This window comes from Toxorhynchites rutilus, chromosome 3 (assembly GCF_029784135.1).
Source record: "Toxorhynchites rutilus septentrionalis strain SRP chromosome 3, ASM2978413v1, whole genome shotgun sequence".
NCBI lineage: Eukaryota > Metazoa > Arthropoda > Insecta > Diptera > Culicidae > Toxorhynchites > Toxorhynchites rutilus.
This window is the reverse complement of record NC_073746.1, coordinates 124,008,474-124,035,381: the sequence shown is the minus strand read 5'-3', so window position 1 is coordinate 124,035,381 and position 26,908 is coordinate 124,008,474. Positions and strand designations below refer to the sequence as shown.

The window sequence follows — 26,908 nt, the reverse complement described above, 5'->3', positions numbered from 1 at the left end:
TCAAATATATATTTTAAATTTTATTTTATCAAATAATTTCCATATGCTTAAAACAGCATGAATTGAACTTAGCAGTTTATGTTGTTACTTTCACCGTTCCTTTCGTACTAGTTTTTATGTTTGTGTTCCAGGATCAGTAAGAACCGTGACATTATACACGAATAACATATTCACTTTATAAATCTATCATGACTAAGAAGCAACAAATGTTTTCCTTTACTTTTAATATCCGTAAGTAAACGGTAAAATATGAAGAAAGGATAAAAGTCGAACAAGAAACACAAAAAAACTATCACTATTGGAATTTGAAACCGCTTTGTTTGTTTTTCTTTTTCGATTCGACCTTTCTACAGATTTGTTCCAGAAGATCCTGCCATCTGAAACGATTTTTTTCCTGTATTGACACGGTCGAAAATCTAGCAAACGAATAGAACTGCAAAACAATGTTTTCTGCCTTTGTGGTTGATCCTAAAAATCGATTCCTTTTGTATATAGTTTTGATTCCCGCTTGTGGTGCTCATGTTAAATTCAAACGGCAGCACTAGATATAAGCTTCTTTCTATTAGTATTCTGGTAATCTTTGATATTTATTTCTGTTTTATTTTTCATTCTCTGGTCGCATCCAGTGTTCTGATTTATGTTCGTACTAAGGTACGGAGCTTGGTAAAGGTTACACCTACTGCAGAAGTGGAGTGAACTGCCTGTATTTTGTGAACAATTTTCATTTTGTGCTGGTATAAATGGTATGAAGGTGGACCTGACCGTCTCTACTTCCATAGCACAAGCGGGTGTGTTTGCGTATTGATAATGCATTGAGCTTGGCCTGACTGTTTATCTAAAAACTCTAGCATTACTAATCTGATTTTAATGGAGATATGTGTTGTAGATTGAACTATTTCATGGTGTGATGCTGTGCAAATTTCTAGAGCATCTCGGAGCATTATCCGATGGGGGATAACAAAGGAACGTAACGCAGAGTTCGTCCAATTTTACCTAAAGTTGATTGAATGCGTGACCTTTGGTTAGGTGTTCAGTTCAGTTTAAGCTCGATTGTCGTTTAGCGGTGTTTCTGGCTGCGAAATTGGGTGATCTCACACCTCGATAGTAATAAAAAAGAGATTAATAGTTATCACTCACCGACAATTTCCGAGTTGCCACAGAAGCTAGCACGAGTTCGGACGAATGATATTAATCATACGAGTTAGCTTGATTTAACGAAATACTTCAATTAATTTGGATTATCAATTCTAGTAGTTTCCTTGATTTTGACAGTTTCCTTCAACTTGCGCATTGTCATTAAATAATGTATTGTTTCTGTTTATCGATAATAGTCAACATTAGTTGACTGGTAGTTTATACATATTGTAAGATTAATTGTAATACTTTTAACAAATATTTTGCTGCATTGACATTAGGTTTGTTAAATTTGAATCGGGTCCGTTTGAACGGATGGCGTGCGTTCACCATCTGTCTTCGAATTTAGCTACCACAAATATTTATTCTAGAGCAATATTTATTCTTTTATGGAAACACAATTCTGACCTATTTTTTAATATTTTGTTTCTATTATTTTGCTGGTCGCCTTATCTCGCCCAATGTTTCCCATAGATTACGTAAAAATAAACATTTTACTTGCTCTGCCAGCAATTTTGTTCAAATTTAGTTGAAATTACGTAAATGAGAAAAGAATGCTATGTTACTGTATTTATAACAAGTATGTAAGCGTACGTAATAAAAATGTTAAGTTTTCTCAATTTTTCGTTCTATACGTGAAAGCACTTTTTCGGCGCCGGTGTGCTTGTCCTATCTAATCGCTCAACATAGCATTTGTTCCCGTTTCATGTATGTTTTATCATATAAATTCATCTTGGCCACCGTTATTTTTCTGTTGAAAACATAGTTTTTATTTAATGTCTTACAAGTAAATCACACATATACTTTAGCTTATTACTATCGCCAGTTCTTCTTTAAGTAATATATTTACCAACTTTTGCGTTACCCACACAAGTGAAAGCAGGAAAATATCTCTATATATACAACTGAGTGCGATCGATGTGGATTCCCATGCGAAACTAGGAAGCGGAAAAGTAGTTTCAATTCGGTTCTTCTGAGTATATTTGTGGTTTTTAAATCAAATCTTCGAAATACAAAAAAAAATATCACAAAGAATAATTGCCTTTTGAATAGACATCATCGGCTATTCATCGCAGAATGTAACGACGATTCAGGTATGTCCAAGAAAGAATTAGTTAGGGGAAGATGGTCCTGATCCGACCCCCTAAATTTCAACGGCTATTCATCACATGATGAACTTCATTTCAGGCGACTTCGGCGTTGAAATGTATAGTATAACTCTTTAACTATGTTTTCTACTGGTCGGTGTGTTTCATGAGTGCGTAACGCTTGTATTAAAAAAATGGACAAAAATTGCCGATTTTTCATTGGTCTACCTTCACACGCACTGACGAAACTACCCATGCCGCATCAATCATAGTAACCGAAAAAATTGAAAGCTCTCTCAGTCGAACTCTAACCGTGATGGCGAAAACAGTGAAGCTACTCCGTTCAGAAGTGTGCGCGTTCAAAGACGGTACACCGCCGTGTCGAAAACGGACATTGTGCGGCAATTTGTGGACGCCGGATACGCCCGTTCCGGCATCTACAACATCTTGGCACTATTGGACAACAACCAGAACATTGAAAGAAAGACCGGTTCCGGACGGCCGACTACCCTGCGCGACAAGAAGCTCCAAAGGATGCTAAAGAGGAAGATCGAGGGAAATGTGGCTACTTCGCTGCCTGCGCTTGGCCGGGAGGTCGGTGCAGCCGGCCAAACAGTGAAAAAGTACTTGGCGAACATGGACATACATGTCCAATGACGCAGTGGCTGAATAAGATGGTCAAGTCGATTTTCCCGGCGAATCGCGACGTGGCGGTGGTGATGGACGACGAGACCTATCTCACCCTGGATGGCAACGACTGGCAGGGCACTTCGTATTTTACTTCCCCCAAGAAGGAAGTGGCCTGCGAAGTGAAGTTTATTTCACACACCAAGTTCCCCAAGAAGGTGCTGCTGTGGCTGACAATCAGCGAGCAGGGGATGTCAAAGCCGCTCTTCTTTAGCTTCGGACTGACCGTGAACGGGGAAATTTATACTACGAAGTGCCTGCCGAAAGTTGCGTCGTTCATCAAGAAATACCATAAGGGCGAAGACGCGGTGTTCTAGCCGGATCTGGCGTCGGCCCTCTACTCGAAGCGATCGTTAGAGGAGATGGAGCAGTTGAATATCGATTTGGTACTCAAGTCGGCGAACCCGCCCAACGTCCCCCAGCTGCGTCCCATCGAGAATTTCTGGGCAAACCTGAAGCGTAAGATCTACCCCAACAATTTTTCGCAAAAATTGAGAAGGAATTGATAAATCAAACGAAAAAAGAACTTAAAAAACATGCCTACACGCATGTTTTTGTCCGCCATGGCGAATGTTATGGTTATTTGCCGGAAGGCCGCTCGCAAGGGCGTAGAATTTTCTTGCAAGTAAGCTAATATAATTACCTTCCATGGTAAATTTATCAAACTCAATTATCTGTCATAGTTTTTTTTTATCGACATCCGAAAAAAGTCTATTTTTTTAATGCAAAATAACTGACGAGCGGAAAATAAATGTAGGGCCCTATTCTAGAAAACGAGACGAGAAGACGAGCGCTCGTCTCGTTTGTTGTCATATTCCTGAAGCCGAGCTCGACTAAAAACAGACGAGTAGCTCGTCTGACCCAATGTAAACATTGAACTTCATAACGAGGAATGCCAGGAATGCAAATATACAAATATTATAAGACCACGGCACGAAAAGTGTTTTTACAACCATATTGACCAAAAAAGAATAATTTTTGACTCAATTTCTGACAAATTTTTGATAAAAGAATGTTTTTACTGATTTTTATTTTTATTTTTAGTACCTAGTACCTTTTTTTTAAATCATCGTACCTAGATGTTTCGAAGTTTATTTTTACGCATGTGAAAAAAAACTTGAGCACTTTATTGTGCAACTGTTAAAGGAAATACATGCATATAGATTTTAAACTTTTTTTTTATAAATCGTTGATTAGGTGAATAAACATTGGCCCCAATAACTCCATAATAATGAAATTTCTGAATGATGAAACCATATGCTTGTAGAAAAATATGCACTGGATGAAAGGACTGTAAAGGGTCCCTTACACGATAAATAATAATGACATTACTTCATCAGAATGACAATAACAATGATCGTGTAAGGTTGACGAAATTAATATGAAGGGCAATAATGATGCAAATCCGGATTTTCTGATCTCGCTCCATCATTACTGTAATATAGCAGGGACACTATCATTCGAGGTGTCTAGGATACTGTGCGACATCTTGTGTCAAAATCTATGTTTGTGACCAAATTTACTCTCTATCAGATTAGTGGGCCCAAAGCAATTTAAAATTCTTAAAATGTGAATTAAAATTATTATTTGCTGTTACTTGAATGCATAAACACGTAGCACTGAACTGTACTTGATCAATTTTCTATATTTTTTCTGAAATCCCTACTAAAACTCATTAGTATAAAATAAAATTACCACCAGAATTAGTTCTAGCTCAAGATTTTTTCACCATTTATAGAAAACCTGTTGCTCTATTACATAGCAACATATTTGATGCGAAAAAAAAAGATTTTCATTTATACTTTTTGATTTTAAAAGTTTGTTTCTTCTACCTGAAAACCCGTTATCATTTTCGCTTCACAACGATGGAGCACGAAGCTTAAAATGGTAAATCGCGATAGCGACGGTGCAGTGTCGACATCTTTTGCCCAAATGAGTGGGTGAAGCATACGGGTGAGATACGTTGTCGACATCTACGAAGGTATTAGGTAATGAATCAAGCATAAGCTATTGAGATTACTATTGAAAAATACAGTTTTAAATTGTGAATAGATCAATGAAAAGAATTTCAAAATGGTCTTTATCCATCTTTATCCATCACTGAAAGACATTATATTAACAGATCAAATTGTTGAAATCATAATTAGAAACCATTATTATGGCGGGTTTACATTAGGGAGATCTATAGCTATAGATGGATTTATTCGCGTGAAATAGGTGTAAACGGGTGAGAATAAATATGATACACTTATTCGAGGTATATATAACTTGAATAAATTCAGCATATGTAAACGCTTGTGAATTTCTCACTGGTGAGAAATCACTAAAGTTGGATGCAGTTCTACTTCAGGTGAATAAATTCACCGAAGATATGAATATATTCATTATAGAAGTTCACGCTAGTGTAAACGGTTGATGCGATTTCTATAAATCTCATCATATTTCTTCATATGAATATATCACTAGTCTAAACCCACCCTTAGGAACAACTTTCGTTCTAGATTTTTTCATTGTTTGCAAAAAACCTTTCAAATTATTGATGTGGATGTATATCTGATACAATAAAATTGATTTTCATTGATAGTTTTCATCTCGAAAATGTGTATATTTCTCTTATGACTATGAAGGCTAGAGATGCCGAATGGAGTGTGTCTTGCTAGTATTGTCATTACTGATAATGTCGATGCTACTGATCGTGTAAGGTCCGCTTAACAGCGAATGGCGAATATCATATTCGAATGCGAATGGGTATGGGCACCAACAACTACTTCGCGACCCTCGGAGACGTGATAGCCGAAGCCAACAGGAACCGTCAGCACATGGAGATGGTAGCACTGGACCTGGAAAAGGCATACAACAGAACATGGATCCCGTTAGTGCTGAAAACTCTGGCAGATTGGGGCGTTGACGGGAAATTACTGCACTTCATCAAGAACTTCGCCACACGCCGAACCTTTGAGGTCAAAATTGGTAACATCAGTTCCCGAGCTTTCCACGAGGAAACAGGAGTACTTCAAGGTTCTGTTCTTGCCGTCACCCTCTTTCTCGTCGCCATGAATAGCCTGTTCCAGGTCCTGTCTGGGGGAGTCTTCGTGTTTGTCTACGCGGACGACATTCTTCTGATTGCAGTGGGTGACACCCATAGGATTCCACGCATCAGGATACAGACAGCTACCAATGCCATCGGCCGGTGGGCGGCCGAGAGAGGATTTAGACTTTCAGCGCAGAAGAGCGGCCATATGGTGATTTGCAGCGATAGACATCAGGGTCCCAACTCCAGGGTCCAGCTATACAAAAACAACATTCCCCGCCGAAAAACGCTAAAGATCCTTGGAGTGTTTGTTGACCACAAACTTAGCTTCCTCCGCCATTTCGAGGAAGTTAAGAAGAGCTGTGCCACCTGGTTGAATCTGTTGAAAACCATTTCCAAACCGCACCGGAGCAACAACAGAAATATTCGGCTATGGGTGGCCAAAGCCATCATCAGCAGCCGCCTCACCTATGGCCTTGAACTGACGTGTTTGGCTGGAGACAAGCTCCCAAAATATCTGGCACCGATCTACAACAAAGCACTACGGACTGTCTCCGGTCTCCTGCCATCAACACCAGCTGCCTCTGTCTGCGCCGAAATTGGAGAACCTCCTTTCGATCTGATCATAGACTCGGCGATCGTAGCCAGGACTGCCAGTTTCTTGTCGAAAACCAGCGGCAGAGGGGAGACCCACCTGACCGTCCTTAACAACACGATCCTGCAGCGGGTGGCGCACGCCAACCTCCCCCCAGTGGCAAAACAATCCTGGTTTGGTGCGAGCAACTGGAGGTTCCCAACTGTTCTCGTCGAGAATGGTATTAGGGACAACTTTCGAGCCGGGGCGAACTCGATCGGTCTGCTAGAATATTTCAAGGCCATCATAGCAGAAAAATACCGTCTCCACGAGATCAGATACTCAGACGGCTCAAAAGGACCATCGGGAGTTGGATTTGGGGTAAGCGATAATAATAATAGTCTGATTTCCAGCAAGAAACTCGCGGACATCTGCCAGGTCTTCTCGACCGAAGTGGCCGGCATCTTCGAGGCAACTACAACTTCATCTTCCAAGCCGTTGTTGGTCGTCTCCGATTCGGCAAGCGCCATTGATGCCATCAGTGCGACCAGGTCCAAACATCCATGGGTACAGGCCATCAGGAAGAACATATTGCCCGACACTGTGCTCATGTGGGTCCCCGGACACAACGGCATCGCAGGGAATGAAGCGGCAGACCGGTTTGCCGGAATCGGTCACACCAGACCGTTCTTCACTCGGGATGTGCCGCTTGACGATGTGAAGTTGTGGATCACCAACTCTTTCCGCACCTTTTGGACCGAAAGGTGCTTTGCAGAGAGGGGGCAGTTCCTCAGAAAAGTCAAGGGCACGATTGTCAGGTTTGACGATGTTAAAGGAATGAGAGAACAACGAATCCTGTCCAGATTCGGATTCAATAGAGGACCCTTCCATCTACTCTGCGACCTCTGCCAAATCCACAACTCCGTCGAGCACTTCTTGTGTGGTTGCCCGAAATTCGATGATCTGCGAAACCTGCATGGAATCAGCGGGAGTGTAAGAGACATCTTGAAAGACGATCCAGCAAGAGTAGCAGCGCTTGTCTGCTACCTAAAAGATGCCGAACTATTTTTTAAGATCTAGCGTCTGAACAATGGATCAGTCAAGAAGATCCTTGTTCCTTCCCCTCCACGATGAAGGGGAATAAGAACACGTCGGCATCTTCAACGGCACGGCTTCCTCTCCACTGGTCTGGAGCCATGGTCCGAGGACATCCATGCCATCTGGTCCAACAAGCAAACAGCAAGTTCTTTGTTAAGTCATGTCTCGCAAAAGGATTTTTATGTGTTTAATTTTTACGTCCAATTTTTATGTGATAATTTTATGTGCAATCTGTTCCCAACGAAACCTTGCGGCAATGCCGTCGATAAAGAGGCGAACCAGCTCAGGAGGCTGAAAACTTCTCAAATAAAGAATAAAAAAAAATCGAATGCCATTTTTTAAACGAAGTCGGTAGCTCCCGGTTTATGGAAAACGGCGAAAACGAAAACAAATGCAAAGTCAACGCTCGATCTTCAATGCGCAATGCTCAACACTCATTTTCCGTACAGGTTCAACGCTCACCAATCAGCGATCTATGTTCAACACTCAACGCTTAACGCTTAACGATCAATGCTCAACGCTCAACGTTCAACGCTTAATCCTCATCGCCCATCACTCAACACTGAACACTCAACGCTCTACGCTTAATGCTTGATGCTCAACGATTAACAGTCAATGCTCAACGCTCAACGCACAATGCCTAATGCTTAACGCTTAACGCTCAACGCCCATTACTCAACGCTGAACACTCAACTCTCAATGCTCAACGATTAACGCTCAACTTTCGCTCAACGCTAAATGCTTAACGTTCAACGCTAATTACTCAACACTCATTGCTTAAAACATCGATGCATGCACACGTACATGAGAGAGAGAAAGAGAGGAATGAATTCGTTTTGGGGGAAGTCGCTTCAAAATGCAATGAGGACAATTTAACTGGGAAGAATGAAATGATATAGTCGAGTCGGTAGAGGGAGATAGCGACTAAACGCTATATCCGCATTCAGTCGTTTTGGCGAAGAAACTGCGTGAAGAAGCCAAAAGTCATTACTAACTGAATACGGATATAGCCAGTCAGATAATCAGATGATTATCCTCAGTTGACTGTGACTATGCTGAGCCCTGGTTCAGGGCCACCACGACTTTTAACGTAGGACTGCGTCTTTCATTTCTATACTGGGATATAAGTCCAAAGTTTCGAAAATAAGAGCGTTACGCCGGAACAACAAAATTTTGAGCGTTAATACCTCCTAACCAATTGAACGAAATTATATGATAATCATTTCGTTCGAAAGATAGAATGCCTACGCGTTATATGCTTGCCAATTAATGATCCAAAAACTTATTTCAATTAAAGCTTAAAACTTGCTTTGAAATCACACAAATCTGTATACAAGCAGGCGCCCGCTCGGAAATCTACTCAGTTATAACCGAACAGCGGTTGAACATGTTATCGCTGCTGTGGCGAAGTTAACTTCGTTCATCAAGCAACCGCGGATGAACGGTGTCACCGAGAGCCTGTTTGTGCAAATAAACTGCATTGGTGCGTAGGGTTCATTAAAGATTCCCCCTAAGTGGTCAAAAGGGGCCAAAAGCCTAAGCACCAGCATCGATAAAGGTTTCCGTTTGAGGAGGTAAAGGCTAGGCTAGGGATAAAAAACCAATTAAACCATCGAAAACCGTTGCACAGAAGCCGAAAACACCGATGCCACAGAATGTAGCGAAGGGGCTCTGAGCACAGCACGTGGAATTTTATTTTCAGCAAATCAAATCCAGTTCTTCTTAGAACTTTGAATTACTTAAGCAAAATAGTTTATTTTGTTTTCCGTTTATAATACATTACTGCAATCAAATACATTTTGTTTTGTATTTTTTCTATCGAGTGAGATCAACGTAAGATAGCGTCTTTCGGCAATACATTAGGGGTACAATGAATCTTAAGAAAGACAATTCCCGTTCAACACTCGCCGGCAAACGATGTTTATTCAACAAATTTCTCAAACGGGAAGTGGGTATTGTGAAGAATGAAGAGCGAGCGCAATAACTATGTAGACTGATTGGAAGTGACAGATATCTTGTCTATTGGCAGTGGTATACAAATTATATCACACATAAAGGGGGAAAAGAGTTTGAGAATTAGTGACAAGCAATGCATTATGTATAGGGCAAACATGAGTAAGCGGAGAATACATTTTTTTTGCGTAACTTCTTCTATTGCTCAATATTTTGCCTTTGTTGCATACAAGTTGTTCGATGACGTTGTGCACAAAGCGAACGACAATTTTGCTTTACTTGCCGTGTCTTGCATCACCCGCATATTAATCATGACTGAGATGAAATTTTCAAACAGGTGCCCATATTTATGGATTTCTGTGGTTTCAATCATTTGTTGTTGTTGTCTTGAATTATAGAGAATGAAAATTTCTTCAGTTCATTCGACTCTATCAATAGTTTGCCTTCAAAGCATATAACTCGTAGGAATTTTATCTTTCGAACCATTTATTGAGAATTGATTCAGATGCAACTTCAAACTTCAAACTAAACCAGCGATAGTCAAGCATGTGGTTATACCACATATTTAATCTTTCCCTAGTTTTTTCGACATCTAACAGAAAACTTAACTCATTTTCCGTACAGGTCGAAAATGTACCTTTTTTTAGAATTGAAAACACAAAACGGTGCCAAAACGCTAGAATGAAGGGAGCAGAAAATATGTAACCATACAACCAAATTGTCAGCGTTGTCAGCGACACCTTTCACTTGACACTACTAAAAATTGGGTAGGTAGTGGTTCAGGACCACCGGTCGGATTAGGACTAGCTTCCCCTATTGTCCACGGAGACATCAGATAAACTTTTACTTAGTCGCGGCAATACATACACACACTCTTTACAGACACACGGGCCAAAGGTTGTGCAGTCCACTCATTCAACAATTCAACAAGAGCCAAAGGTTGTACCGCTCATGACAACTCTACATGAACTGATGATTGCGCCGGTTAGTGACCATTCTATCCTGGATTCCTCGAGTCGAGAAAGACGCACCACGCTAGATATGAGGTACAGACTAGGGGGGCGTTGCTGATTAATGGTCAGCTGCATCCCAATAGGAAGTATCCCGTGTCGGGCATACGTACAGAGCATTGGAGACAGCAACATCCCAATTACGAAAACACTTGTAATACTAACCTCGAGCCAACCGCGAGTAATCGGTTACATATTACTAACATAGATAATAAGAAAACTTGTATTGAACTCCCGGCCCCGTGAGGCTAACGCCATATGAGCCTTTATAAAAATATATATTTTGGAAAAAAAAATCAGCCTCAGATATCAGACTCAGCATATGTTTCTCTGCCTTGCTGGGGAGCAGAAATTTCCGAAAACATATATGAATAGTTTTGTTCAAGAAAGTAGGCTTTACCACCACTGGAACTCGCACACCGATTGCAGAACTAACTTAAAATTGAAACATAACAAACAATCAGCCTTTCAACATGACGGAATCGTAAAAAAAAACTTAAATTACTTTATCGACACAAATATCAACATATATCGCTTGGATTTATATACAATGTGATCAAATTATTCGCGAAACCACGTCCAACTCGTGTGTGGCGTTCACATTCTTCACGGAAAACGCGTAATTTACCCTACACTAGTTGCATTTCTCCAGAATCGTTCAAGCTTTGGTATGTTTTTCGTCATGCGATGTCAGAGCATTGGTTATCCTGCTATAGCGCGTTAGAGTTATCTGTATTCAGGGTAACACTTCTGTAAACACCGTTTGTTGCATTCAATGCTACTTTATATTTCCGACCTGTTGGAACGCGATAGGGCAATAAAAATTAATACCGTCTGCAACTCTCGGTCGAAAGCCCTGCTCCTCATACACACACACTAGGTATGCGAACGATCCAAACTGATTCTGTTCACACACTGTCATCTTACTTTGTTTCTTCAAAAGTGGCACGGGAATAGCTCAGATACCACAGCCTATCTTAGTCTTCCGTGAAAGGGTGCTCCGATGTATCGCTAATGTTTCTCCGTCGGTTTTCCAGGATTTTCGTAGCCTGTTCGAGCGTTTCCACATAGTACAGACTGCTCGAGTCCTCGTGTGTCGAGTATTTCGCCTCGTCGAAACCGAACGTTAGTCCGAGTATGATGTTGAAGGCGGACGTATCGTACCCGTGGCAGCCGGAGTAGCGATACTGGGGCTTCTTGTTGTACTTACATCCGCCGGATTGAGCTCCTGGAGGGTATAAAAGAATGAAAAGACATTTAAACCATTTTATTTCGATTAGACAGTCATACGCTACACGTATTTCTTCTGATGCGACTTAAGAAGGAATACGATTAAGATCCCGGAGCTTGTTAGTTATACGTTTGCATTGGTGTGCACGTCACCAATAGACAACATAATTTCTTTTCTCGATAAGCCATCTATTGAATATCAAATCCATCAAGAAATCATTGGCATAAATTCGCAGCTCATTAGGAATCCTAATCGAAAAATCACCCTGTAATCACACTGTAAATCTCGACGAGTAATGCAATTTTAAGACATTTGGCATCAACATTATTTTCGAAAACCTCGATTTTCGGTGATTTTTCGTTTTTCAGAAAAACTCAAATTTTAATGTTTGTGACACCAATAAATGAAGTCCGAATTAACTAATATTTTGCATAGGGTATATTATCGTGCTAATCAACATTTCACAATAAGTTCCGAATGAAAAATCGAGATAACTAGCGGAACTGATATTTTGCATAGGGTGTTTTTTCGAGGTGGTGAACATTTTTATGGGGTGACCTTTTGAAATTCGAGATTTTTTTTTTATTATCTGTATTATAGTGATTTTCAACTCATTAGGCTGGTTCGTCACTTTTACTTCCATTTTTGGAAGAATGTCGGGAGTGAGAATTGAACTCGTGACCTTTAGCGTGAGAGGCATGGATGTTACCACTACGCCAGATCGCCTCCTGAAATTCGAGATGACCATATTCATTGGCACCTTAATATACATGCCAAACCAGGTCAAACCGATATAGTGGTTCTCAGATTTCCATCAAAAGTGGTAGTTTTGTTCTTTATTAAAAAATATTAGACCCGTATTTTTTTATTTTTTCGTTAGGGCGAAATTTTAGGGTGGTCCGAAAAAATTTTTTTTTTCAAAACTATCCCCCTTGGGTTATTTTTCGATTTTCAAAAAACTTTCAACATCTGCGACACTAGTAAATGAAGTCCGATTGAGCAAATGTGTTGGATTGCGTATGTTATCGTGAAAATCAAATTTTCGCACGAAATATTCTGAACAAACTCAAATTCCGAGCACTTCATTTTGAACACTAAATTTACTGAACATCAATGCTATAAATAATTGAATAATAAAACCCCATAAATTCCTCTGTTATTTTTTATCTGTCCAAGCCTCAAAAATCGATGCAATCCCAAATCATCCCCAATTTAATTCCGCCGATCTTTTCGCCAGAATATCATGGAGTTAGATCTGATAGAATGTTCATCACTGACGGTTCACTCATAAACGGGTCCACTGGCTTCGGCATCTTCAATGAAAATTATAGTGCCTCTTTCAAGTTCAGAGATCCTTGTTTCGTGTATGTCGCTGAGCTGGGTGCGATATACAGGAGAATTTCGATAGAACGTACCCTCAATATAACGTCACTCGATATAACGTACATTTTGCCTCGATGTAACGTACACATTTTCGAAGTGTAAGGAATAATTTTTTGAATTTTTTTTTCTTAAAAACGATAAATTATTTGTAATTTGATACTGAAAGATATTTTGTATCTTTAACCATTCCCGAAATACAAGTGGTTTTGTGATTCCGGATTCTAAATGAATCAAGGTTGGCTGCATCCGCTAGTTGAACTATTTCATCATTATTTACTAACCTTACTCAAACAGCAACACAATAATGTAATACAAATCACGTTTCTGAGTTCATTCTTACGCTTCGATATAACGTACAATTCGGTACAACGTACAATTTTGAATGTGAAATGTATGTTATATCGAAGTTATCCTGTGCTCTAGGGATCGTTGAAACACTGCCCATTATTTTATTTTCTCAGTCAGTATCAGCTCAATAGAGGCAATCCGCTCAATGAAAGTTGATAAACGCTCATCTTATTTCCTAACAAAAATAAGACAACTATTGAGTGTTTTGGGCGAAAAACTCAGGATTATCTTAGTATGGGTTCCCTCCCATTGCTTGATTCCGGGGAATAAGAAAGCGGATTCGCTAGGTGGGCGTATCAGAAGGCACATTTTTTGAAAGGCAAATTGCTTATGATTTTTTCCACATTTCTCGTCAGCACTCTTGTTAGGCGTCATGCACGAATTACGTAACGCTAAAAATCCGTATTTTGGACCCCCTCTCCCCCTCTACCTAATCCAATTTCCTATCTCTAATACACAGTAAGTAACGCAACCTCGACCTTCCTCCCCCACCCTTCTCGCGTTACGTAATTTGTGCACGACTGCTTAGTTGGCAGCGCATGCGGAGTGAAGATGAGTTCGGTCGTTGGTTACACACGATTATCCCTAAGATCTCAACGAGTGCATGGTTCAAGGGATTGAATGTAGGTCGTGATTTCTTTCGCGTGATATCTCGGCTTATGTCCAATCACTACAACCTAAACGCGCATCTTTATCGCATTGGGCTTGCAGCAAGCAATATATGTGGTTGCGGCGATGGCTACCACGACATCAAGCATGTTGTCTGGTCGTGTATTCAGTTCCATGCTGCCCGCTCTCAGCTTTCCAGAGCATTGAGGGCACTAGGCAGACAATCGGATATCCGCGTCCGGGATATCTTAGGTAGCCGTGATCCTGATCTTCTGCTTCATCTATACCTGTTCCTCAGAATCGCCAATGTCAACGTTTAATGTTTCCTCCGTTCCTGTATCATATCCCTCCTAACCGATCGATAAACATTTACACATATTCTTTACACGCATACACGGGCTGAAAGTTGTGCAGGCCACTGATCATTCAACAAGAGCCAAAGATTGTACCGCTCATGACAGCTCTACACGAGCTGAAGATTGTGCCGGCCAGTGACCATTCTACCCTGGATTCCTTGAGTCAAGAGAGATGCATTACGATTGATATGAGGTACAGACTGATATGGGGTACTTTTTTATTTCGGAATTGGAATCTTTTGAATGCTTTCTCTTGCAATCTTTCGGCTGCGTTTTCCAAAATTTTCTTCGATTTACCTTCAAGATTTCGCTTCTGCTTCATTAACTCAGATTCGTATGGTAAAGACGGTAAAGAGAATGAGAATTGAATTAACTAGCTCAACATTTTATTGGTGCTATCCTTTCAATATGAAGTAAAGCATCATAAACTTGTCGCATAGCACAACCGTTTCCTCTCACATGTGTTCATAAAAACATTCGCCATGAATGGAAAAGTCCTCTCAACGTTGGGGTTTCCACACGAGACAGAAGACCATTTTTGGTGAAAAGTTCCGTAAACTTATCCTTTCCAAAAATGCTCCAGTCGTTCATTTTTCGGATCATAGTGAGAAAACTTGTTTATGTTGGTAACAATATTGTTTCAGTGATAAGTCTGCTGGAACTCGACTGATACGTCCAAAATCCGTCAAATATCAAAATAGTCAATGGCCAAAACCTTCTCGAATCGTTTTCCCTCCATTTTTTTTATTGGAATCAATGATGGATGCATCAACGCTTCATAAGCTTTGAAACAAGTGCTTCGCATCTCAGACGAAATTTCAAGATTTGTCTGTCGCTTAATTTTGGCGATTTATTTTGAATCCATCAATCCTTTGATGAACCGTGTAAAATATGCAATCCAAAGCTATTCAAATTCAGGTTTTTTTTTCACCATTTTGAAAGACCACCTCGTGTAATATGAATAATTTACGTTTATGCCACCCATCGACACAAGAAGAAGTTTGTTCAAATATATAATTCCCAGACCTTCTTTAAAGGCTGCAAGTTGATCTATGATACTTGAGAACGCCCCAAGAACATTGACGTCATGTTACGATGTACCAAATCATTCTCTCCTTCATCCCAAAATCTGACATTCAGATCCATTTATAGCCTTATTGTAGTCTTATTCAAAAATTCGTCGAAACCAACGAAAATGTATAGCCTACAAAGTCTCATTGAGCCAAACATAATCATAAAGCTCATTTTATCACGTCCTAGCTAGACCTTCTCAGATTCCTGGCCGTCATGGAACATTCTTCTCAATACAACAAAAAAAAAATGCAGACCAAAATGGACAGTGACAAGAGCCATCGCAAATATATTATGAAAATTTTCAGTCATGCGTTGCTTAAATGTATCTTGTGTTCAGACGAATGCTCACGAATGCTTCCTTGTATTTTCCATGAATTAGCTAATTGATGGATGTTCTCCGTCTCCGTTCAATTCGTTTATAAACATATTTTACTTCTCCTCAGAGTACCCGGAAATCATTTCTTTCTTTCTTTCTTTGTTATTGAGAGGCTTTAAACTTTGCAGTTCATTCGGCTCTAAAGACTCGGAAATCATAACTGAACGTTGGTTGATCTTTCTGGTTGAATATATACTTAATTTCAACATAATCTACAGCTTTATTGGCGGAATCGATTAAGTATATCTGCACACGAATGTTTATTATACACCCAGGTTTTTCTACACGTTTTTTGTGCGGTTTTTTACGCAGATTTTCCAATTAACGCTGTTTTTTACGCGGATTTTCCAATTAACGCGGTTAACGGTTAACGGTACGCGGTACCCGCGTATAAAAATACCAGTGCAATATCACATCTTCTCCTCACCTCACATTTTTCTATTATGTTCCCTCAGAGCATATTACGGTAATTAGTGCTTGTAACGGAACTTAGCGCTTATGAAGGAAATTAGTGCCGCACCTTATCACGGTTCTTACGGGAATTTTAGGTGTTGGGTACCGGGTAGCTCACCGGGCGGTACGACAAGACGGGGTTTTTACGGGCAGCGATTCGTGAATGGATTTCCCTGTCCACTTAGCTGTGGACGGTCCAACAGTGGTACTGCACGTACATCGGCAGTAGAATGTACAAATCACAAGGGAATCTCCTAGCAACAGCAGATGACCCCATTCGGGAGGAAACCCGAACTATAGCTACCAGTAACCAACGAAATTGCAGGAAAAAACTACGGGTTTTCGGAAGCGAGCAACACTCAACTTTTTACTTCCGTTCTACGTAAGGATAGTCCCATTTGATATCTATCATTAGGTGAGATGGTTTTTTTTACGCTGGTTTCCGCATTAACGCGGATCTTCCAATTAACGCGGTTTTATTTAAGCGGGTTTTTTTCCAATTAACGCGGTTTTTTTACGAGGTACGTATCTCCCGCGTAAAAAAAACCTTGGTGTAGTCTACTTTTTTACGAGACCTACATACCAGGTCAAAAAGCACAAAGCCCACATTGGAATATATTCACCTAATCCTTCTATACAAGCCCAATGTGCAGTTAGCACTGTTCTGATGCAATTTTTCGAATAATCAATCTGCTTCCATTGATACGGATCATAGCCATAACAGAAATTTCAAATTTTCTCCGTGTATATAGTTTTGACGATAAAAGTAAATATTTCTATGTAAAGACAAATATGTTCGCATGTTATTAATGTAGAGTAGCGCGTAATTTAAATAAGAAGCTATTCCGCTAAAATAATTAATTAAACTAAGCTCAATCGAACCACATAAATCCTATCGAGTCATCACTTTTGCCTGCTCAAAAGATTACTAATACATATGCACGCAGCAAGCGCCCCATCGTCGCGATACTTTTTTAACGGACCTCGTATACAAAAAAACATGAATACAATTCTTGTCTTATTATCAACAGACACTGAAAGGTTGCACACACTGGAAGCAACAAACTCACCTATCGGATGCAAACACTCGGGCGTAAGCATGCACCGCACCCACGGCAGCATAATCTTATCATTCACGGCTGGTGTGCCAACGAACATAACGAAATCCAGCGAAATCATCGGCAGGAACAGAAAATTATCCGCATCCGTGTCGAAATAGTCGAACATTTTCGGATGAGTCCGGCTGGTTACCGCCTGTTGGGTGGTCCATCCCATAACCCCGCTGCCGTTCTCGGTTTTTGCCCGAACATCACCCAGTTCCCTTCCGGTGCCCCGTAACCGGACACTGTTTTCGGTGAACAGAATGGTACGCGCTCGAGCCAGCGCATCGTGAATGATGATTGGCCGAAACGCGTGCATATTCACATCCGTTACGTACGATGGCAGCGAGGCTAGATCGTAGCTTATCACAGAGCAGCGGGAGCTGTTGCAAAATGCTTGCAGCGTGTGCAAATCGCTCTCCACCAAGCCAAGATCGTAGATCAGCAGCTGCTCGGTCGGGAGCTTCGCGGCGATGTTTTGCGCGTACAGTATCGTAGACGCTAGTTCACCAGGGAGGGCGTACGTCACTATTGAAAAATTGCACTTCGTCCCGTTGTACAGCGACTGGGTGAAGCCAAGCTGTGCGAGATATTTAGGATTCATCTCTGGGTGGGGCTCGCTGGCATCACGAAGGTTGTTCTGTTGAGTTTCAGGAAGTTAAACATTAATAAAATTGTATTTATATCAAACGAAATTAGTATTTGTACCTGCAAATTCCGCAGCCGTTCGTGAGTTTGTGAAACGATACTCTTGATTGAATCATTTTGCTGTCCGGCCGGACCTAGCAGTATCAGCAAAATACTTGTACTTATTACGGTGAACAGTATTAACAGAAAATGTTTCGTTCTCATGATTGCTCGAATCCGGTTTAACTTGTGTATTCTTTCTTATTGAAGAACAATTTTCACATACAACTATATTTTAGGATGGTTTATGTTGAGACGGTGCACCGTCTAGCTAGCATGTCACTACAAATTCTTGCACTATTATGATTTGTTGTGTTCAGCAGGTATTCACACTAGTTAGTGTTCAACTCTTTGCTTTAGTTACGCATGGTGGAAATCTATGAATGGTAAATTGTCGATCTCTCCCGTATTGAATGGGAATGATACTATTTCTGCTATCGTCACTTCCTAATCCACTTCAACTGCACTAAAGTAATTCTATATAGTATTCATGGAGGCCACTCTCGAAAATGACTAATGTCTGTAAAGATAAGAAAGAAATAGTTGCGGTTTATTATTTTTGTATGATCAAACGGAAATATATGTGGGACTGACATTGAATAGTGTATAGCTTTAGTATTATGAATTTCTAGATACGTGGTGAAGCACAGTCAGCATTCCATGTTGCTCTATATAGATGAGGGCATCTACAGGGGATAGATGAGACTAGAAAAAATTTGTCAACCACAACTGTTCGAAAAATAAGCTTATTCAGATGCATGGGGTGCATGAAGACATTCATATGGTTCTATTACTCTCTTTCTGCAGCTTTCAACAAACTCCCAAAAAAATCAAAAAATCTTCGGTGTCTGCTAGGCATCTCAAAGTCAGAAACTGACCAATAACACTAGAGAAATTTTACCGTCATATGCAATCATCAGTTGTATCTGAATAAGTATATTTTTCGAATAGTTTTGCAAATTGAACATTGACAAACTTCTACCAGTCTTCTTCTTTTTGCCTATCATCTGTGTGTGTTTGACGTGAAATGAAAATACAGTTCTATCGAATCCTTCATATTGGAACCGGCATCTAAAGAATGTATACTTTCAGAATTGTATCAGAAAATCCAAACCGAAAGGATGTGTGGTGGGGTGCCAGTGTCGACAGAAATCGTTGTGGAACAAAATTTCTCTCAGTTTTCCAACGAAGAATGCAGCTGAGCAATATCTTATTATTATGAAATATATTTTTATGCTCGAATTCGCGAAAATTGATTGATAGTTCGTAAAAAGTCACCAATAAGTCATTCACGATTTATCACTTAACCTACCAGCGACCAGATGGCAGCGCCAGCGAGATTTTCCGAATAGCCTTTCTCAAGGCCGAGTGTTCCCTTTAGTTTTTTTTAGATTAGAGGCAAATGAACTAAGAAAGTCTGAGAAAGCTTCTATAAGCTGAGTACACCGTAGCTCTCTTCATGCGAACAATTATTAAACTCAATTCATTTTTGATTACTTTGGATATCATTTTCGAATGCATCGAAATTTTTAAAAATATCTCTAGCCGAAAATTTTAGTAGGGCAAAAAAGGACTGATGGGTTTCCGTGGTTTTGTAGAAGCAGTTGAAGACAATACATGGGATTCGTGTCTTTATTGCCAATGCACTTGGCGTACCCAGTATGCATCGCGAACATTCTTCTCATGCTAGATACAATTAGGCCCGAGCTGTTCACACATTTGCTTCCCCACCACCTTTACCTGTTTGATACTCTCAACCAGTCTCTGCATAACAATAGGAAAACCGACGCGGTAATTCTCGTTGAATATTTATCGCTTCTGTCCGTCAGTGTGTGCTTTGTACTATGCTTACTTCGCACATATTCTGAGAATGCATTCTGAGGCAAACAATTTCGAACGCCCGTTCGGCACGGTAGCAAAATAAAAACTGAGGTTGGCCAGGGCGAGCACGATATATAGTGCTTTTACGGCCATCCGGCGACATGCATCAACCGCTGAGCAATCTTGACTTCGATGAACTTGTGCTTCATCATTCATCATTTATAGATTTTTGTGATTAAAATAGATTGTTCCCAACGCAGTTTTTGAACAACAGTAAAAAGTTTTTAGGTCAATAGAGTAGTGCGGGGCAAAGGTGCGCAACTGTTGTCGTCCAATAACTCTTGAAATAGAAGCAAATAAAATCCAGTTTACTTATCAAATTGTAACTATATATATATTACCTTCAAAACGTTGCATTTCTCGAGTTGTGTTAGTAGTTGGACTAAAAGCTTTTTTAATACAAAAAGGCAAATGCGCACTTTTGTCCCATTGTGGGGCAAATGTAATGCTTTGTAATGGGTGTTATGGTCGAACTTGATTTTGTTTTATGTTGATTGATTCTTGGCACCTAGAAATATGATAACGGGTCATCCACATACCAAGTGGAAATTTTCAGGAGGGAGGAGACTGACAATATAAAATATCTGAAAATGACCTATATTTGAAACATAATTCTTTTTATTCACAACACAAGTTTATAAAATTAACAAATCAAGTTCGAAAAAAAACAATATTTATTTGAAGTCCATTGTGAAAACATAAACAAAAATGAAACATAACCGTTATTGAATTGAAAATAAAAAAACATTTTTCATTTGAAATTCATTTTGAATTATTTTTAACCATTTTTCTCATCTTGGATTTCGGTTCTGAGGATTCCGACGCTTTGCCTTGGAGCGCTGTTATGGGGTTCGAAGAGACAGACGATGTTTCCTCATGAAGCTAGAAGCCCAATCCCTTCCTACAAGTTTTGCAACTTGGTTGAACTCGTGCTGGAGGTTGTTGGCTGCCGTAAAATCAAACGCCAGGCGCCGGGAATCTTTGACAGTTATACCATAGAAAGCTTTTAATAATCAATAACGAAGCCGTCACATCCTTGCAGTCATCAGAGGAAGGAAAGGAAAGTTAGTATGATATTCGCAGTCAGGAGGGTCGTCTCTATAGCGTGGTTACCTTGCGATTATCGTGGAAGAGAGAATTGATAGTGGAAATGGATCAGAAGGATCAGGTTTCACTTAGTACAGATGCAGAAATGATGTGGGGCAAAAATGCAGAATCACTCTTCATCAGAAGGCATGAAATTCGACGCGGTTCTTTCACCGAACAAAATTGCACCACTGTGTGCGATATTTATCTTCCATTCTTCCTTTGTATCGAGCCAAACAGCTGTGTTGGACCTCAACATTGAGAAAGATTGCTGGAATGAGACTGTGATTTTAATGATGATCATTTTTTAATGAACGACTATTGTTTTAACTACAGATGTTATAAATTTCTTCGAACACGGCAAATAAATTATTATAAATGGATTAAAGCACTGGATTGGATTATATTTCCTCAAAGTTTAGTCACATTCTTTTTTTGCTTGAGCAGTGCTTTTAATGTTTTGTCCGACACTGTATATGCATACCTCTCCGTACTGATTAAGGAGCCGACCAAACTATCGACCGACAAAAAGTCTGCAGTCTACGGGGTTCTTAATCGAGAAGGGGAAGGAAAAAGTATCTTCGGGCTGGATCACAATTTGTTATTTAAATTTTGAAGTATAGGTCGGTCTCCTTCAAGAAACAGAGTTGAGCGGCGGTTCTCGATGGGTCGTCACGAAGGACATCACAGATGTTTCCGCTGATGCCGTAGAATTTCCGGATATATTCATATTTCGAGAAAACAGGAAGGATTTGTTCGACCGAGTTATGCACCGCAAAGAAGCTATGTGACATATTGCAGTGGCTGGTTCATAATCGGGACGGATTCGCTGCTCCTCATTGCTTTCATGTCATCGAACCTATTTGTAGAGTTTTCAATCTTCCAGATGAACAGCCTCGCCACAGCGGACCATTTTTCTGCTCAAAATGTGCTGAATGTGTTGGTAATCCATAATTTGAGATCATCCAGCGGCCCTTCATGCGTTAGAAGCTGCCCAAAGTGAATGATTCCGGTAAAGCGATCGGCAGCTTTGGGAACCCACATGAGGAGGGTATCCGGCAACAAATATTTCACATCGATGGCGCTAGCCGAGTCGGGAATTATCTTGGCTTGGTTGACGGAATCGTGACAAATTCAAAAATTCTGGCTGTTTCCGCAGAGAATACCTGATAGATGTCGGCTAGTTTCTTGCTGGATATCATAGAGTTGTTGCGGGTACCTACCTCGAAAATAACTTCTAGTATCGCTTTGGAACCGTCCATGTATCGAATCTCGTAGTTGCGGTTTTTCCTGAGAGAAATCTGGACTGTTTAAAAGTCAAATATTTTTCGAACGTAGTCCTTCGACATCGACTGACATGACTGACTTCTACCAGGGAATTTTCTCTTCTTCTTCTTGACGTAGGACTATGTCTTTCATTTCTGTACCAGAGTGTTGAACTTACACGAAAACGAAAGCGTGACGCGGGGAGTGCAAGATTTTGAATGTTAATCCCTTTTTGTTGGCTGAACGGAGTGGTATGATAATCACTTCATTCCAAAGATAAAATGTCCAAGAGTTGTATAATTGGTAATTACTGAACCCGAAAACATGTTTCAATAACCTAAAATTTGCTTTCAAAACAGGTAATTGAAATCACACAAATAATCACACTGTATATAAACGAATGAATCTGTGTGTCTCCCTAGCACAGATTACAAAACCAATGTGCCTGGTGAAATTGGCATTGCAAAATAGATGCAAAGCTTTTGATACTTTTGTATTCGCAAGAATTTCTTCGGATCGGTTTCCGGTTTCCCCAACACAGACTTCAGAACCAAGGAGTCTGGGGAAATCAGTATTGCAAATAGATGCAGCATGTACTTTTGTCCCCGCAGGCATTTTTGCACTCCGGAATGTGTGCGAACTTCAAAAGCGGTATAAATACTACGTTTTGACTCGGTTATGCAAGATTGCATTAGAGGATATCCCTCCATGTCTTCAGCTCATTGAACTTCTACGTATATCGGTTGGAAAAATATCGATAACAATTTGCAGCAATAACGTCGATTGAACAATATGCGTTCAACTTACATGTCAAAATCGAAACTGGGTGCCTGAAGTTCATCAAATCAAGCGAACTTGCGACTCGAAAAGTACGTACACTTGGAAGATGCAATAATTTCAGAGGAAAGTGTAAAATACATTTATAGCTCAGTCATTCTTCTGTTCACATATTTTTGAAGTCCACGACAAATGAATGAAATGAACAAGGCATCATATCATACGTCAGACATACAACAAAGAATGTAATCTATCACAATGAATGAATTGTTATATTCAATCACTGGTTTAATTAATATACTCAAATGACGTCAACGGTAGTCCTACGTCAACCTTGCGGTTATATCTTAGGTGTAACCCACCCATAGTTTTTTTGTTTTCAAGAGGTTTTGAAATTTGCAGTTCATTCGCCTCTAACCATTTCTACGCAAGGCGGCACATTAGTAGTAGTGATCGCTGCATACATAGCTGACTGCGTTTGCCATGTCGCACTTGAAGGTGCAGAAAAGTGTTTAAATGACAGCGGGTTCAGATGAAGGGTTTGAAGTCGGTAGTCATTACTGCTTATTTCGAAGTGTTGTGTTGTTTGCGTGCGGGTTGTGTGATGTAGTCAAGATTACATTCTTCACGGTGGAGAAGTTTCACCCAAACATGCAATTCCTATTGAAGCATTCACAACACCAGCAACGCCAAGTCGAAGTTTCCGTTGCCGGTGTATGTCAATGTTTGCATAAGAAATACTTGGAAGAATAAATGACGCAACGTGACGGGACGGAACGTAGACGTGACGTGGATGTTGTATGTGAATCGCACTCCGTTTGCTCCAAGGTTCCACATTTTATAGGATACCACAGCTGAGCATTGATTTTACAGTGATTATAGAAACGTTTCTATTACACATAAATTCCTTGAATCAAATCGTTTCATTGTAGAAATTACATGATCAGGTGATTCTCCCACAAACATTCTCAAAATATGTCTGACTGAATCATATCATAACAACATTTTCGAGCCAGCCTACTAAACCCGATTCGTGCTCAAACGAACCATACTGCATTGCGGATTATAATTAACTTTCTTCCTTAGAGTGACGCCACAACGTCTCTCGGTGAATTCAATTTCACGTGCTATCGGGCGAACAAGAAAAAAAAAACTATAGCCTTGTCTTTCCTTCACATTATTGCCCGACAATTTGTGTTTTATTTACATCGAAAGTCCTTGTGAGGTCATTCACATAGCTATACTTGTTTAACGGGCCGATTAGACCGGCGATTCCTTCTTCCGCAAAGACTAAAGAAGAGTATACTACATGCTCTAATTTATTCATCAAATCGAAATACAATCAAAAATTAGTTCAAAGTGATGTCACTGTTTTGAGCACTTTATGTGTTTTTCGGAGTTCCGTCTAAATTATTTGGGAACAAACCAGCACATTTAGACCCTTTTGTCAGATCCAAATGGAATTATTGTGCAATTAAAACTGAGCTACAATTATTACACTAAATTGGAGCTATGCAATCACAAACAGGCAACAACAGTTTGAGTATGTAATAGGAGCACCCCAGCAAAATCATCCCAATATATAGGTATGAATGTTCTTGCGACACATATTTTAATTATACCCACACTACAGTCAACAGACTTAATTTACAACAGCGACGATAAAAAACAGAAGATAAACGACAAAAACTCGCGTACTGTGTACGCAAGCTACTGGTTAAGTATATTGTCTTGTTACGTAGTCCCCATGGGTCAGGTATAATCACACATTAGCAAGTGAGATGCAAATTAAGATTTCGATAGACCTACCGACCTGCAGGAAAGATGCACAATTTATTCCGCACATTCAAGTATGTTCTGTTTACATTTACCTGCGGGTGGGGCGTGATATCCGTAATTTAACGAAAGCGAATTTTCCTCTACGTTTGGGATTCAATCGAGTCCACCGGTCCGCTACGAACCTGCTTTTTCCGGAGATGATCCGTCTGCTGGCAAGACATGTTGTATTTCATAACTACGCTACGGCGTCAAGATACGCAATATTGCTATTTACAGTGATTTGTTTGTTCTTTAAACTGCAAACACACATAGCACGGATTTTTCCTTCGCCACTATTGCACTTTATCACATCCGGACAACGGAGAAGGAGAAGTTGGGATTTCCACAAATCGAACACTAATAACACACTTTTCCGATGATTCTATCGCGCAATTAGAACAGTACACACCACCGTCAATGTATAGTGGAATCCTAAAGTTTTTCAACACAACAGAAATTGATTTTACAGATAAACTATTCTATTATAATCTTTTCCTTGTACGAGCGGCTCACGCAAAACGCCAAGTTTTCTCTATATCGCAACAGTGACAGAAGCAAAATGGATTGACATTCGGAGAGAAACTGGACGATGAAATTCAACGAAAGAACGCAAAGGGTGGTTATTTGTAAATTTGTATTGAGACTGTGTCTTGAGACATCTATCGGATTTGGAATACAACATGTTTGAATCGACAGTTGAAGTTGGAATAATTCAAGGCAGGCAGGTATTGAATTAAAGAGACTTTAAATTCTGAGAGTTCATTCGTCTCTTAATAATTCAGGATGGTTGCCGCGCATTATATTACTGTTCCATTACAATAAAGCTGGCTAAACCGTAGTAATATTTTGCGAATAATTTCAGACTTTGGGCTCAGATAACTATTCTTTTATTTTAGTTTTATAAACAGTTTTCTATTTCTGTTAATTTTGCATGGTTCTTCTTGACATCTTTATTCATTAGTATGGTAGAAAAAGGCTAAAGATTGGTAGCATTTACTGAAAAATTTGTTATATTTATCAATTATTTCTCTCAGTGTGGCTACAGTTTGTCAATTTCTGTGCGCAGCGCCATAGACGGGTAGTAGTGGGCACCACCCAGCAAACATTAAATCGTATGAATAGCCATAATTGGAGGCGATATACATACATCCAACACATATTTGGATGATTGATGATGATATAACTGGCAAATACCCGCAAAAGTGTATATTTTATACGCATATTAAGCCGTATATATCGATATACGAAGATTTTTACAACTTCTATAAGACTAGGTGATGATCTTGCTGGTTTGTGTCATTGTAAACAAACAATGCTCCAATTGATATTCTAGTGTGTAGGTATTGGTAATGGGTAATGTAGTCACATTGCATGATTTTCATATGTGTGTGTGCGAGCGCTGAGCGTAAACGAATGTTTTTGTATTTTTCAAGTGTCAAGTATCTATAAGACCAATTACATTTTCCGTTGTTTTAGTTGTTTTTATCAATAAATCTGGGTCATTCCATGTCTAAAGTTTGTGGTAGCCAGACATGATTGTTGCGACTCCGGATATTCGATTGGTCTCGTTAGCTACAAAACCGGACAAGTGTTTTTTTCTCCTTCTTTCGTTTGGGATTTTTTTTCTCACGTCGCGCGTGGTTGTCACCGCGGAACATTGGACAGTGTACAAACCGGGAAATCATTCCAGCAGAGCTGGAAAAGTGATTGGTTTCTGTTGTATCATCGCCATTGCTGGCATTATATCGCGCGTGTACACACCAATACCTGTGTGATTGCGCATACCGTGGAAGTGCCGTTGGCCGACTCATAATCCCAGCTATTCTTTGCGCGTGATCATCCGATTGAGGAGGAGCCGCCATCCTCGTCGCACTTACAACTCATTCGC

At 40.0% G+C, this 26,908-nt stretch overlaps 1 protein-coding gene across 2 annotated transcripts; it reads right to left on the bottom strand.

Annotated features, from left to right (window-relative positions):
- Positions 1 to 25,554, bottom strand: LOC129775405 (uncharacterized). Of its 2 annotated transcripts, none has more exons than XM_055780123.1 (4): positions 25,074 to 25,554; positions 18,214 to 18,712; positions 17,476 to 18,145; positions 1 to 11,803 (listed from the first exon to the last, which is right to left on the bottom strand). In XM_055780123.1, the coding sequence occupies exons 2-4, from the start codon at positions 18,355 to 18,357 to the stop codon at positions 11,553 to 11,555; spliced, it is 1,065 nt and encodes a 354-aa protein (XP_055636098.1). In that variant the 5' UTR covers positions 18,358 to 18,712; positions 25,074 to 25,554; the 3' UTR covers positions 1 to 11,552. The 2 variants fall into 2 exon arrangements, with proteins under 2 accessions (XP_055636098.1, XP_055636100.1); XM_055780125.1 differs by having other exon boundaries at positions 25,164 to 25,554.
- Positions 25,555 to 26,908: the final 1,354 nt, after the last annotated feature.

Excerpts from the sequence above, each read along its gene's own strand:
- LOC129775405 (XM_055780123.1), bottom strand. The coding sequence starts at position 18,357 with ATGAGAACGAAACATTTTCTGTTAATACTGTTCACCGTAATAAGTACA. Across the intron at positions 18,146-18,213 it reads AACGGCTGCGGAATTTGCAG|AACAACCTTCGTGATGCCAG; the intron begins GTACAAATACTA and ends GAAACTCAACAG. Across the intron at positions 11,804-17,475 it reads CGAGTGTTTGCATCCGATAG|GAGCTCAATCCGGCGGATGT; the intron begins GTGAGTTTGTTG and ends TATACCCTCCAG.